Below are 15,599 nucleotides of genomic sequence, written 5' to 3' on the forward strand. Positions count from 1 at the left end.
GACCTTCCCAGTCTGCAGCTCAGCATCTTAACCTCTGAGCCACCATGGCCCCTTAAGGACATCTAAAAGTTTCCCTTGCTTGAAAGCCAGTCGAGTCCGACTCTAGGGTTGCGGTGCTCATCTCCGTTTCAAAGCCAAAGAGCCAGCGCTGTCCGAAGACGTTTCCGTGGTCATGTGGCCGGCATGACTAAACACCAAGGCACACGGAACGCTGTTACCTTCCCACCAAAGCTATTTATCTACTTGCAATTTCTTGCTTTCGAACTGCTAGGTTGGCAGGAGCTGGAACTAGAGACAGGAGCTCACTCCGTCATGCGGCACCCTGGGTCTCGAACTGCTGAACTACCGACCTTCCACAGCCTGCAGTTCAGCGTCTTAACCACTTGAGCCACCGCAGCTCCAAGGACATCTACCTTCATTGAAATAACGTGCTCAACAGCAAAGCTTCTAAGACCAACGCTCTGGTTTCTTTAGAACCTACTTAAAGTGGTTGTAAGGCATTCTTCATTCTTTAATCTGCGGACCCAGAAATATCACACCTCTTACCTTCCGCTCCCAGGGTAAGGTCATCTTCAAAGCTGGTTCTGTTGCTACAGAGTCCTGTAAGGGAACCATCCACAATCACCCCAGTGCTGGACAGGGGTCGATTCAAGCAAATTGAAAGGGGACCTGACAAAGGGTAAAAGCTGGAGGGGAGAGGAAGGTGAACAAAGGAAGCTCCCAAGACAACAAGGGCAAGAACTAATCATCTGAGCAAAGCCCAAAGCTGCTATCGGTTTTCCACTATGATCTAGGGTTACCAACCTCCAGGGGATCGCCAGACAATTGCGATCAGTTCCCCCAGAGAAAAGGGCTGCTTTGGAGGGTGGGCTCTATGGCATTACACCCTGCCCCAGGCTCCACCCCCCCAAATTTCCTAATCTAGAGTTGGCAGTTTTAAAGCCAGTGTACAGAAAGACAAGAGGTTGAAGGTTCTGGGAGCTCCCCGTATAGCCTTCCCCTCTAAATAACAGGTATGCTGCTGTTAACCAAAGTTTGGGTTCACGTTCTCCGGTGAGTCAAATCCAATCAACCACACCAGGCGAGGCCTCAAACACAACACGAGCGAACTTTATTCGGAGAAAGGGAACTCCAGCATGAGACACCGGCAGTTCAGAGTTCTGACACAGTTACAGTTGCTCAGATACTCTCCAAAACATTCCGGAACGCCCCACCCACGTATGCATTATTACCTGGGGTCATTTCCTGTGGGAGTGCACAGTACGGAAGCTCTGGCAGTAAGGAGTCCAGGGGGCGGGCACATGCAACAAGCCCCACCCCCTGCTCCCAACAGCCCTCAGTCGGGCCATGAGGAGCAAGAAGCAGCCAGGTAAGTTGCAGAGCCCCCCCTCCGGCCCGCCTTCAGGTACAAGCTCTCCCTCCTCTGTGAGGGCAGATCTGCATGTTCTCCACCCACCCCCATAGCTAGCAATCCAAAACAGTCCAGTGGAGCCTGAGCGGTGGGTGTTGCCTTCTGACACACTTCCGGTGAGGTCAGGGGGTGTGGCATATGCACATGAGTTATGCTAATGAGCGCCTGCACCTCTTTTTCTACAAAATGACTCATATGACATATGTCATGTCTATTTTTCTATGGGGCCCTTCAAAGGCATTCTGTGTCTGGCAATAAGAAACCTCTCAGTCACTCAGACCACCAGATCCAGGCCTGCTCTGACTCTGAGGCCTTAACTGTTGCACCTGCCCTGTTGCCAGATCCTACTTTACAAAAAGATTGCCCTGGATTCTTCCGGAACTGCAACCTGTCTCCAGACTACAGAGATCAAGCGCCCTGGAGAAAATGGCAGCTTCAGACTCCCCAGGTTTTACCCTCAAATTGCCGGGAATTTCCGAACCCGGAGTTGGCAACCCTATGCTCCACACACACACACAACTGGGTTGGGATACACCACTTCAGCTGCCATACAGAACTCTCCGTTGGCTGCTGTTTGTTCCAGACTGGGGGAATTCAAATCGAGAGCACCGTTTTGTGGGGAATGGAGGCCTCACCTGCCCCGTTTGTTGGTTCCCTGATCAGAAATGACTTCAGGGTAGGATTGCCAGCTCCAGGTTGAGAAACACCTGGAAATTTTGGGAGTGGAGCCTGAGAAATGGGGAGGGGAGGGTCTTCAGCAGGGTACAATGCCCTACAGAGTCCACCTTCCAAAGTGGACATTTTCCTCCAGGTGAACTGAGACCGGTTGTCATCCCAGGAGATCTCCAGCCATCACCTTGAGGTTGGTAACCTTGCTTCAGGGAGCTGCTATTCACCCTGCTGGGGGAACACAGGCGAGGGCTCTTTTTGTAGCAGGTACTTATTTGCATATTAAGAGACACACCCCTAATGTAGCCAATCCTCCAAGAGCTTACAGTAGCTCCTGTAAGAAGAGCTCTGTAAGCTCTTGGAGGATTGGCTACATTAGGGGTGTGTGGCCTAATATGCAAAGGAGTTCCTGCTACAAAAAGAGCCCACATCCCACCAGAACTCTGGGGTGCCCAAGCTCACCTTAACCCCATTTTTACAAAGGTCAACACAGCAGATGGTTGAAGTGACAGAAAGTGCTTACCAGAGGCGCCCTGAGCAGAGAGGCTGTCCCCGAGAGGGTCCCTGGAAGAGCTGAAAACCAGAACCAAAAGCACCTTCATTAGCACTGCAAAGAATCGTTCTATCGTCCCATTTGCTCCTAGCTGGAACATTATCAGCAATCAACCCCACTCAGCAAAGCCTGGTCTCAAAATGAAGTCTCCTGGGCTTTGAGACGAAACATCAACTTTCCTGTTTGGCTACAGAGGCATTATTGAGTTAAAAAGGTAAAGGTAAAGGTTCCCTTGCTCGAAAGCCAGTCGCATCCGACTCTAGGGTTGCAGTGCTCATCTCCGTTTCAAAGCCGAAGAGCCAGTGCTGTCCGAAGACGTTTCCGTGGTCATGTGGCCGGCATGACTAAACACCAAGGCGCATGGAACACTGTTACCTTCCCACCGAAGTGGTACCTCTTTATCTACTTGCAATTTCTTGCTTTCGAACTGCTAGGTTGGCAGGAGCTGGAACTAGAGATGGGAGCTCACTCCATCATGCGGCACCCAGTCTCGAACTGCTGAACTACCGACCTTCCACAGCCTGCAGTTCAGCGTCTTAACCACTTGAGCCACCGCAGCTATACATATGCTATAAAGGTAAAGGTTCCCTTGCTCGAAAGCCAGTCGAGTCCGACTCTAGGGTTGCGGTGCTCATCTCCGTTTCAAAGCCGAAGAGCCAGCGCTGTCCGAAGACGTTTCCGTGGTCATGTGGCCGGCATGACTAAACACCAAGTCGCACGGAACGCTGTTACCTTCCCACCGAAGTGGTCCCTATTTATCTACTTGCAATTTCTTGCTTTCGGACTGCTAGGTTGGCAGGAGCTGGAACTAGAGACGGAAGCTCATTTCGTCATGCGGCACACTCAGGTCTCGAACTGCTGAACTACCGACCTTCCACAGCCTGCAGTTCAGCGTCTTAACCACTTGAGCCACCGCAGCTCCATTATTGAGTTAGACAGTACAAAATCAAAAGGGCAGGCTTTGACCTTTACCAGCCTCAGTGGACCAGAGTACATGAAACAGCCCTATACAGAAACAGACAGTTGGTCCATCAAGGCCAGTACTGTCTACTCAGATTGGTGGCAGCTCTCCAGGGTCTCAGGCAGACGATATCACTTTCTGCCTGGTCTTTTTAACTGGAGATGTCAGGGGTTGAACCTGGGACCTTCTACATTCAAGGCAGATGCTTTACCACTGAGCCACGGGCCCTCCCCTAGATACAGCAACCACCACCTTCTACCATAGGCATCTTCCCAGAGCTGAAGGCCATATCCACACAAGAGACATAAATCAGAGTTCCAGCAATTCCTTTTTCTTGGGAGTTGTAGTTCAGTGGCGAGTCAGGAAAGATGGTTACCCACCTCCAGATGGGGCCTGGAGTTCTCCCAGAATTGCAACTGATCTCCAGATTACCGTGATCAATTCCCCTAGAGGGAATGTCACCCTTGGAGGTCAGACTCTATGGTATACCATAGATTATACGACAGATTCTGGAAGAAACCCACGTCCTAGAGTGACATCACACTGTGCCATCACACTACAGAGGCTCCCAAACCCATTCGAGGTCCAAGGGGTGACCGTAAGTGGCAGAGCCTTCCCAGAAATGGCATCAAAAGCAAAACAAGCCTCTACAATGGAGTTTGGAGGGGAGACCTTTTTGGTCAGCTGGAAACCCTTTGCCATCCAGGGCTGCCAAGTCTGGGCATCCAGGGGGGGCAGGGACATGGGGGTGCCATCTTGCCCTCATCCTGCTTCTTCTTCAAATTTTACCAATGCCTGTCCCACTGTTTCCATATTACTCGCTGAATATGGAATCATGAAAACCTTCCAGGCCGGGTTCCTGGCCTCCAGGTGGAGCCTGAAGTTCTCTCGGATTTACAACTGAACTCCATCCTACAGAGATCTGTTCCCCTGGGGGGGGGGAGGGCTGTTTTGGAGGGTGGGCTCTCTGGCATCATATCCTCACTGAGCTTCTTCTCCTCTCCAAATTCTGCCCGCCCCTGGGCCTGCTCCCCAATTCTCAGGGATTTCCCATGCCAGTCTGCAAAAAAACCCTTCCAAATCCTTAACAGCTAGAGTTGCATCAGGCCTGTACCTAGGGATCCCAAGTCCCCCCAGGGGGCGGGGAAACCCCCGCCCCAGAGGCCCATTCCCCGGAGCTGCCGGATGGGGCCCCGGGGGAAACTCCACCCTGACATGCGCGTCACCCGGAAGTGACGCGGGTACGTCGGGCACGCTGGGGGCATAGAGTTTTCCCTTGTATGGCCGTGGCCCCACCCCCAGCATGCCTGGCGTCCTCCCGTCACTTCCGGGTGACGTGCGTGCAGCGCTCACGCGCAAACAAGACGCCAGCCAGGAGCCCCCCACTCCCGGCAAAGATAGACTTGGCAACCCTACCTGTACCTAGGATTTTATAGTTCGGGGGGGGGGCTTTTAAATAAGTCAGGGGGCACTGACATCATAAAATAATATTAAAAAATTTTAAACCCACTTCTGCAGCATTCACACTCTGCCTGCCTACGTGGCGAAGCAAGCTCCGCTTGGGGAAGGGGATGTGGTGGGGAGTCCTCCGGGTGGCCCAGAGAGCCAGGGGGGGACTGAGGGCTGGGTGGAAGTTGTGGGGCCTTGGCAGGAAGTCGGGGGTCCAGGCCCCAAAATGCCCCACTGAAGCTACGGGCCTGAGTTGCGTGCATAAGAATGTGTCCTTTTATTTAGGATTCATTCTTCTGTCTAGTTCTCACTGTTCTTGAATTCATAAACACCCTTTCTCTGGTGAGGGTTGTAGTGTGAAGGAAGAATGGCATTTGGCGAAAGCCTCTCTCTCACATCATTTTCGCCCTCCAAATAGCAGTTCCAGCAACTGAATATGGGAAAGAAAATACTTTTTTAAAAAAGTCAGTGTGTCCTAATACAGACAGGAATTGCCAACACTGAAAGATTATGTCACAAATGTCCCCCCCCACACACATTTTTAACCACTCTGTGACTGTTATTCATAGTCAATTGCTATTTTGCATGTTCCTTAAAATATTTATATTCCATCTTACCTCCCACACACTAAAAGAAAACAGAAATAGTGTAAAAATATGAAGTGATAGCCAAGGACTTCTGTTCATTGTCATTTTGACCGATTTTCAAAGCCACCTAGTGTTGAATTTCAACTTTGTTGATATGTGGAGAAATGGAACTTCCAATTTATTTAAATGATGTTTCAAAATTTTCACTGTCTGTGAGATTTAAGATGGGTAGCCATGTTGGTGTGAAGCTTATACCCAGGTCTTGAAGGTGGACTCTAACTTTGTTATGAAATTTAAATTCACATCTCATTTGGGGGGCATTTTAAGACAGTGGGGCTTGTTCATGCCTACAAACGACTGGGGAAGACCGAATGAAGTGTTTCTGTGTCTTTTTTGTGAGGATAGAGGAGGTAGGAGAAATCAGTGAATTCCTCTGACATTGTAGAAAATTGGACATCGTAAAACAGTTAAAAGCAGACAATACAAAGAAACACCTGTAGGTACCATGTGAAGATATCTCAACCACATATCTATACCAGCAAGTATGATTGATGTTTTCAAGTTTTATTGCAGCATATATTATGGTCTACTGCACTGAGGAGCACATTCTTTCCTGTTTGCTTTCTTCTTTTTCTTCTTGACTATGTGCTTTTCAGCGGCTAGCCTCCTGAATTATATTCTTTTGTATTATCATCTCTTTTGTATTAGTGGAACAACCTGTAGACAGAAATATTTACATACCGTGCAGTCTCGTATGATTTTCAGTTGCCATAATGTCACCAACCGTATGGGTTTACACAGTTCCCAGTCAATTTTTGTCTGGAATGATCATCAATGTTTGTAGAAATGGTTTAGAATGTTGCTTTTCATAACTGCTAATGATAATCATACTTGTGAGTTTTCCTTGACATCTATACCTATGTTAACAGACAAACTGACATATATGCCTAGATTCAGGTGGGGTAGCCGTGTTGCTCCGAAGCAGCGGAACAAAGTTTGAGTCCAGTGGCACCTTTAAGAACAACAAAGTTTTATTCAAAGTGTAAGCTTTCATGTGCAAAACATACTTCTTCGGACAGAGCTGGAATAAAATCTCAAAAGCTACTTGCAGGACTCAGGACTAGTCACACCCTCTTTTCTCCTGTAACTAGCTTTTGAGATTTTATTCCAGTTTTGTCTGAAGAAGCGTTTTTTTGCACCCAAAAGCTTACACTCTGAATAAAACTTTGTTGGCCTCAGAGGTGCCACTGGACTCAAATTTTGTTCAGATGAATAGGCCTTGTTCATGTTTGATTATAGAAGTGCTCCCTCTAATGGGACAGAATAGAAAAACAATTTCCAAGGCTTGAGTTCAGTGGGTCTTAAAGGTGTCAAACTGGACTCAAACGTTGTTCTGCTACTTCTGACCAATGCGGCTACCCACCTGAATGAATGGCATGAAAGATAAAATTCAAAAAGGAGAGCTGTGTTGGTGCGTGGCAGCAAAAATAAATAGGAGTCTAGTGGCACCTTTTTTTAAAAAAACTCTTTTAAAAAAAATTCCAGCATAACCTTTGGGGATTACAGTACCCTTCTTCAGGTGTAATGTAGTGGATCATCATTAGTCAGTTCTTTAATGAAGGAGGTATTATCAATAAAATAAACATGCATGATCAAGAAGCTGTGAAATGCAGGAAATATAATGTCAAATGTAAAGAATGGAAAATTCAAATCTAACCAAGAAAAGTACAAAGGCCCCTGCCACACGGGGGAAGGGGGAGCACAGCCAAAGAGACACGCGGTGGCGGGATCAGACAGATCCCCTGAGCCACCGCGCAGTTCCTCCCCGGCACGATCAGATGCCGGGGGGGGAGCCACTGAAGGGAGAGTGAGGCAGCCGGCTACGCATGTGTGCGCATGCGAAGTTCGGCTGGGGGCCTCGATTGCTCCTGCAGACAGGCGCGCTGGCGATCTCACAGCTGCGCTTGCTGCGGCATTTCAAGTAAGTCCTGCTCTTTTGCAGGTTTTTTATGTGCATTTTCGGCCTGAAGGGCCGGATCAGGGACGGGTGCGCGCCGCTTCCCAGATGTTGCGGTGTGATCGCGCCCATTTGCTGCACCCCCGATCCGTCCCTCTTCCGGCCCTAAACCTCCCGTGTGACCGGGGCCAAAGATCATCCACTAGCTGTGCTAAGCTAGGCAACACTGCAATGGCTGGGGAGTCCAGTTCCAACCTTAGCCATGAACTTACAAGGTGCCCTTATGTATAAGCTTCTCTGCCTCAGTTCTACAGTATGGGGGTAACAGTACTGGCCAACCTTAAAGGGAGGTTGTAAAGATTACTGTGATAATACACAGGGTGCTTGAGCTGAGCAGTATTATTGCATCCATTCTTTTTCTAGTGCATAAAGGTAACCATAGTTCCGCCCTGACCGGATAGCCCAGGCAAGCCTGATCTTGTTAAATCTTGGAAATTAAGCAGGGCTGACCTTGGTAAGTATTTGGATGGGAGAACTCCAGAGAATACCAGGACTGGGAGGCCAGAGGCAGGCTATCAAGCCACTTCTCTAAAAGTCCTCCATACCCCAATAGGATTCACCAGAGGCCACCATGACTTTAGGCATGGGCGCGCACACAAACACACAAAATGGAAAGGTAATCATAGCTCCTGGATGCTGTAATTCTGCTAGTTTTCTAACAAAAAAAATGTCATAGCATCCCGCGAGTATAGTAGATAGTCTTGCATATTGACACAAGACAGCAAAGAATTTAAAACCTGCTGTTCTGTGATGCTGTCTCATTGAATAAATCCACGCCAGCCACCTGTAGCCACTGCTTCATTCCTCAAGAGAGAGATGCGGGACCTCAAGAGAACCATCCTCACTGAACAGTGAATACCCCTCTAGTTAACCCTAAATGTTTGGAGGAAAAGGATGGCCAAGGTCGAAAGGACAAGTGACTCTTGGAAGGCCTGTGTGTCAGGTCTCCATCTCTGTAAATTAGATGCAGACACCAGCTGTGGAGACATTTGGAGTAGGTATGGGAGTGGGCGTTCACCTCTTTCCCCTTAAGGCATTTCCCCAATTGGAAATGCCCTTCCCTGGCTGCTTTAAACCCCAGGAGGGGAGGCAAGACAGGTATGCATATCACACTGGTCTTTTTTCTTTCTTTCCTGGGACTTCAAGCTTTTGGAGGAGAGCATTTCTGATTGAGGAAACCAATGTAATATCAACAGAGGAGCTGCGGCGGCTCAAGTGGTTAAGACGCTGAACTGCAGGCTGTGGAAGGTCGGTAGTTCAGCAGTTCGAGACCCGAGTGCACCGCATGACGGAGTGAGCTCCCGTCTCTAGATCCAGCTCCTGCCAACCTAGCAGTTCGAAAGCAAGAAATTGCAAGTAGCTAAATAGGTACCACTTCGGTGGGAAGGTAACAGCGTTCCGTGCGCCTTGGTGTTTAGTCATGCCGGCCACATGACCACGGAAACGTCTTCGGACAGCGCTGGCTCTTCGGCTTTGAAACGGAGATGAGCACCGCAACCCTAGAGTCGGATTCAACTGGCTTTCGAGCAAGGGAACCTTTACCTTTACCTAATATTGACAGACAGAGGAAAACACATGCGGAACAGGGGGGGAAAGCCCAAAGAAACAGGAACTTACAAGCGAGGAAAATGAAAATGCAGAAAAACCCTTAGTTACATAGCGAGATACCCCCAAAATGGAGCCACAGCTTCCAATCTAATTTAGCCCTTAACACCAAGGGAAAGGAATTCTGCATGTGCTCAAAGAGACATTTTCTTCATTACTGTTTTACTGATCCCAGGTTACTGAAAACAAATTTTAGGACTGAGCCCCAGTAACAAACATTTAATCCTGACTGTGGAAACAGGGGGAGGAAACCCTGTGTTATGGGTTACTTGTAATCCATGAAAGTTCACCCATAAACAGATGATTCTAAGGAAATTACACACTAGGAACAATCCAGCGGGCCCTGACATTGATGGATTGCTATGGTTGCCAACTGGCGGCGGGGGGGGGGGATGTCCTGTCCCTTTAAAATAGCCAAGGTGTATGGAAATGGGCAGCTGAAGCTTTCCATGGCATAGAGGTCAATAACATCCCTTGAACCCTCTCTTAAAGTGACAGGTTATTATTTTTCCTCCAGGCAGCTGGCAACCTTAGTCACACACCCAATGCCTCAGTTCACAGAGCAATCCTAAGCAGGTCGACTTAAGAAGTAAACCCCATTTTATTCAGGAGGATTTCATCCAGGGAAAGTATTCTTAGGATCACACAGCCTCAGAATTGAGGTCAGACGTTCACCTGCGTTGCATCCATGGGGGAGTGGGTGCTCCCCCCCCCCTCCAACTGCAACTTTGCAACAACCCATCCTCTATTGCCCTTCTTCTCTAAGTCAGCTGTGTCTGTTGCTGAACACCAGGATGCAGGGAGGCAGACGGGGAGGATATGCCGTGGTGCATTTCCTGACTCATTTGTAGTTCCTGTGCAACTTTCGGTAAATGTGAAAAACAGCCCTACGTTGTATATTTTTACCAGATGCTGCTACAGCCTTCAGGTTGTTGCAAACCATTATTAGTGCTTTTTTTTAAAAAAAATGGATTTGCATTTTTACTTCTAATCAGTACAGTCTTTATTGTGTCAGCAGCCCCATCGCTAGGGATTTTTTGGGGACGGGGCCTCAGGTGGGGCACAGCTAAATAAATCCAAGTTAATTACATTAATTCAATTTGGGACCAGCCCAAGAGGGAGGGGGCCAGAAGACATGCTGGGGGGGGCGGGCCCCGTGGGCCCCACGTTAGCCAAGGACCTGAGTGTCAGCTTGTTTTAGCGTCTAGAGCACGGGTGCCGAACTCATTTGTTATGAGGGCCGGATCTGACATAAATGAGATCTTGTTGGGCCGGGCCATGTGTGTCATAAAACGTAGTGCCAGGTAGCAGAGAGATAAACTTTATAAAGGACACAAACACAAAGAACTTTAAATAACACATTTCCAGTGAGTTTGACGCCCCTGGTCTAGTGTGTTGGACTGGGATCTCTGAGAGCCAGGTTCGAATCCCCACTCATGCCACGGAAACTCACTGGGTGGCCTTGGGCCTATCATACTCTCTCAGCCTAGCCTGCTTCCCAAGGTTGTTGTGCAGATTAAATGGAGGAGAGGAGGCCGAGCTCCTTAATAGGAGATAAAACTATAGGAAATAAACAGTGTCTTCACATAAGGCGTCACCTTTATGCAAGGAGGCTAGGTCTCCCGTTCTGGGTCCCAGTTGCACCCTGTTGGGGAGCAATTTGGCATCAGATCAAAGTGCGACATCGCCTTCAGAACAAAACAAAAAGTTTTGTCATTCTGTCAGTGCAATGTTCTAGGATTCACCCCGAACTCTATGGTTTAACCATCCCCTGCTCCCCAGTTTCTCCCGCCCGAAGGCCAGTTAGGGTTGGCAAACCCTATCTTTATACTGTGTGGCAGCCCTACATTTTGCCCCAAAAAAACCTGTGTCCCCCAACTGCCGGCCTTTGAACACCTTGTCCGAAAGGACAAACTTATTCTACAATTGCTCCGTGAGCTGGTTTGCTCTTATTTGAAGTGGGAGATAGAAACGAAGGGGAATAAAGATGCTGAAGGATTCAGTAGGTTGGGGCGTGGAGTCGCCCTCCTGCCTTTTGTATCAATGGGACTAAATCTGTGGAAATGAAAGGATGATGAGATGTCCGGCCCCACAGGGCAGCCCCCAGACCAGCGTGGTATAGTGGTTAAGAGCAGCAGGATCTGATCTGGAGACCGGGTTTGAAGCCTGCTGGGTGACCTTGGGCCAGTCACACTTCTCTCAAAACTCTCTCAGCCCCACCTGCCTCACAAGGTGCCTGTTGTAGAAAGAAGAAGAGAAGGTGATTGTAAGCCGCTACAACCCAAGAAGAAGAAGAAGCGGAAGAAGCAGCAGCAGCAGGAGGAGGAGATTGGATTTATACTCCGCCCTTCACTCGGCGTCTCAGAGCCGCTTACAAACTCCTTTCTCTTCCCCTCTCCACAACAGACACCCTGTGAGATGGGTGAGGCGGAGAGAGCTCTGACAGAATTGTCCTTGAGAGAACAGCTCTGACAGAACTATGGCTTGCCTAAGGTCATCCAGCAGCTGGATGGGGAATCAACCCGGTTCTCCCAGATTAGAGTCCGCACACTTAACCACTACACCAAACTGGCCCAGTGGGGTGTAGTGGTTAAGAGTGGTGGACTCTAATCTGGGGAACTGGGTTCGATTCCCCACTCCTCCTCTGCATGAAGCCTGCTGGGTGACCTTGGGCCAGTCACCGTTCCCTCAGAACTCTCTCAGCTCCACCTGCCTCACAAGGTGCCTGGTGTGGGGAGAGGAAGGGAACATGATTGTAAGCCTCTTTGAGACTCCTTACGGTAGAGAAAAGTGGGGGGTATAAAACCCTGCTCTTCTTCTCTCTCTTCTCTTTGCCTGTGCCCTTCAGGCAGGACTTCCCCTGTTCCTAGCAGTACTAGAAAAGGTGATTCAATATGGTGGATGAGGTCAGCCATGTTTGGTGGGGCACAGGGCTCTACTGGTAGCAGGAGCTCCTTTGCATATTAGGCCACACACCCCTAGTGTAGCCAATCCTCCAAGAGCTTACAGTAGCCCCAGTAAGAAGAGCTCTGTAAGCTCTTGGAGGATTGGCTACACTAGGGGGCGTGGCCTAATATGCAAAGGAGCTCCTGCTACCAGTAGAGCCCTGGGCACGCTGTTAGCTTAGTCACGCAAGAGCACTGCCATGCTAAGTTGACATCTATGCTGCAATCCACAGAACCACATTACCTCTCTTTTGTTTCACTTTATTTCTCGTCCATTAATTTTTTTTGTTAATTATTTAAAACACGTACATACATGTCCATTCAGAACATGTATCCCCATTTCTGTGCTCTCCAGTGAGGCTGGCTGAAATTGTTATACTGTTTAAGGAATGGACACAAGCCAATGGAACGTCCTTTCTCTCTGCCTCTACGGCTTCTGAGCAAATTCTATTTTTCACGCCAGCTACCTAGAATCAAAGCCTCCTCAAGCCTGGATCAGGTATGGCTGACAGGTCAAAGTCCTGCCTATCTTCTGAAAGCTATCAGTCCCCTTTTAAAACTGGTTGGAATGTTCATGGAACCGGTAACAGCCAATGAGAGCCACTGGAACCTTGACAGAACAAAGAGGAGGAGGGAGAGTGAAAAACAGCCATTGTTCTCCAGAAAGGGCTCAGCTGCCAGTGAGGCACGTGGGGGATTAGGGTTGCTAACCTCCAGGTGGCACCTGGAGATGTCCCACTATTGCAGTGGATCTCCAGATGACCGACATCAGTTCCCCTGAAGAAAATGGCTGCTTTGGAAGGTGGACTCAGTGGCATTACACCCCAATGACGTCCCTCCCTCTTGCAGACCCCACCCTTCCCTTCTCAGGCCCCAAACCTCCCAAATCTCCAGGTATTTCCCAACCCAGAGTTGGCGACCTAATCCTGGGTCTCCTTGGAAGAAACACTGTGACGTAAGTTAACATTTGGTTGTATCCTACCACTCTGCTAACAACACTGAAGGTTTCCTCTAGAGCAAGGAGCCTTTCTCCAATGGATGTGGCTCTTTGACTTGAAGAGGAGTCTTGTGACATCCTCCTTATTGGGGAGGACTATTTTCACTTTAAAAGTTCTCTTTATTATGTTTAATTGGGTAGATTCTGCTGCCACCAGGAAATTTTAAGGATTTCCAAACCTTTATGCTTCTACTGTCGCTCTTTTTAGTTTGGTAGACCGAGTTCAAGGCTTACGAGGAACTATGTGGTCCTGAGAAGTATTTCATTCAGAGCTGGTATAAACTTAAATAAAAGAGGATTTATTGAAATAAATACTAAATAGGGTGATACAATGTAACTAGTAATGTGTAAATGATGTACAATTTCTTTGGTATCACACTCAATCTTTTCCCTCACTGACAGGGATCTTTTCATGTAACTTTGTAACACTTGTTTATCTCAATGCCATATATGTTCACTGTTTCACTCCAGTCTGTTATGACACTCAGACTTTCCTTTAACTTTACTTCACTTAAACTTTACTTTACTTTTTCCTATACATTCAGCTTTCAGCTCTCTTTCTCTTTCTCACTGAACAACCGCAGCTGTCCACTTCTAACTGCTTCAACACAGAACAAACTAACTCAACATCAACTGTCAACTTCTAACTGAAACTCTTGACTGACTCACATACTCATCCAACCAGATTCATTTCCAAAACCCCTCCCCCTCTCTTTCAACCACTAATAATACCACACTGGCCTCTCTCAACCACTCAAGTCTATCTACCACAGCCATGCAACCAAACTTTTAAAGAGACACACGCACACAGAAACAAGGAATCATTACAAGTCTCTTCCATTGGAGGAAGACTCCTTGGTCCAGCTGCAGAACAGGGCTGGCATCAGCAGACCTTGAGGCAGGGGAGCTGCCAGGGCCCCACTTCCTCTGACCAGTTGCCCTCACACCTGTCCTGCCGCCTGCCTGCGTGCCCTTCCCCATCTTCTGCTTGGCCTTCCAACACCCAGACCCCTGCCATGTGCACCACCCAGTGACATTGGGGAAGGGCATGCAGGTGGTGCAGAATGGTAGCATTTCGGGCAATGGCACTGCCCAGCCCCACATGGCTTGGTACCATTGGGGAAAGTGCATGTGGGAGGGTTCCTGGGCAGAAGAAGGGCATTTGGTTTCCAGGTCTCCCCTGGCCATCGGCAGGGGATGGGGAGGCAGGGTTGCCAGCTTCAGGTTGGGAAACTCCAGGAGATTTGGGGATGGAGCCTGGGGAGGACGGGGACCTCACTAAGTGGCGTACAGAGCCCACCCTCCAATGCCTCCATTTTCTCCAGGGGAGCTGATCTCTGTAGTCTGGAGACGAGCTGTAATTCTGGGGGGGTCCCCAGGTCCCACCTGGAAGCTGGCATCCCTAGGCAGGCAGGTGGGCCGGAAAGAAGGGGCCAGTGGGGACCTGGTGGTGGGTGGAATAGAGTAGAGGGACCCTGGATTGCCCCTGCCCAGGGACCTCCTAAACCTGGAACCGGCCCTGCTCTGGAAGAGTTCACAGGTAGCTAACCACGGTAAGATTTAAGAAGAAGAGATTGGATTTATACCCTGCCCTTCACTACCCAAAGGAGTCTCAGAGCGGCTTACAAACTCTTTTCCCTTCCCCTCCCCACAACAGACACCCTGAGGGGTAGGTGGGGCTGAGTACTTTTTAAAAAAGAAAGATAAAAGAAAAACCGAAAATACACCACAGTGATGAGGTAATGTGACCAGCAGAAATAATGGGTTAGATTCAAACTAAATTTTCTGCTAACAGAAGCAGTGGGGTAATCTCCACCCATTCCCCCTTCCTTCTGGCGGCCCCTGAGTTGACTTTTCTGCCTGGGGGCCGCTTTGTTGCAGAGAAGCAGTATTGGGGGGGGGGAAGCCCAGCAGGAACTCATTAGCATAATAGGCCATACCCAACAACAGAAACTCATTAGCATATTAGGTCACACCCCTGACAGCACAGCTCATTAGCATATTAGGCCACACCCCCATGTTACCAGAAGTGTGGTCATCCGGCCACACCCACCTTTTGCTTCTTATTCCGTTTACCTTGTTTGTTGTCAAAACCCAGGGCCTTTTTTTATAGCAGGGACTCCTTTGCATCTTAGGCCACATACCCCGAATGTAGCCAATTCTAGTGCGTTTCTGCTGTTGGATGTGGCCTGTCATGCTAATGAGCTCCTGCTGGGCGTGGCCAACTCAGGAGCCAGCTGGAACTCCGTTCCTGTGTGTTCCTGCCCAAAAATAGCCCTGGTCTTGTGTGAGTAGAAAGTTCACTCGGAACCAACTCAACATGAAGCTACAACAAGAGCCGTTAGAAGCATCACTCACGTTGTAAACACTTCGTGAAGAAAATACCACTTTTGCCCAGCACCTTG

At 48.9% G+C, this 15,599-nt stretch overlaps 1 protein-coding gene across 1 annotated transcript in view; it reads right to left on the bottom strand.

The window, feature by feature from the left end:
• Positions 1 to 15,599, bottom strand: part of TESPA1 (thymocyte expressed, positive selection associated 1) — a 33,469-nt gene that overhangs the window by 12,822 nt on the left and 5,048 nt on the right. The window contains exons 3-4 of the mRNA XM_015415118.1: positions 2,604 to 2,653; positions 547 to 600 (exon numbers count right to left, since the gene is read on the bottom strand). Coding sequence (XP_015270604.1) covers positions 547 to 600; positions 2,604 to 2,653 — 104 coding nt within the window. The remainder of the gene's footprint in view (positions 1 to 546; positions 601 to 2,603; positions 2,654 to 15,599) is intronic.

This window comes from Gekko japonicus, unplaced genomic scaffold, assembly GCF_001447785.1.
Source record: "Gekko japonicus isolate JY-2015 unplaced genomic scaffold, Gekko_japonicus_V1.1 scaffold1811, whole genome shotgun sequence".
Lineage (NCBI taxonomy): Eukaryota > Metazoa > Chordata > Lepidosauria > Squamata > Gekkonidae > Gekko > Gekko japonicus.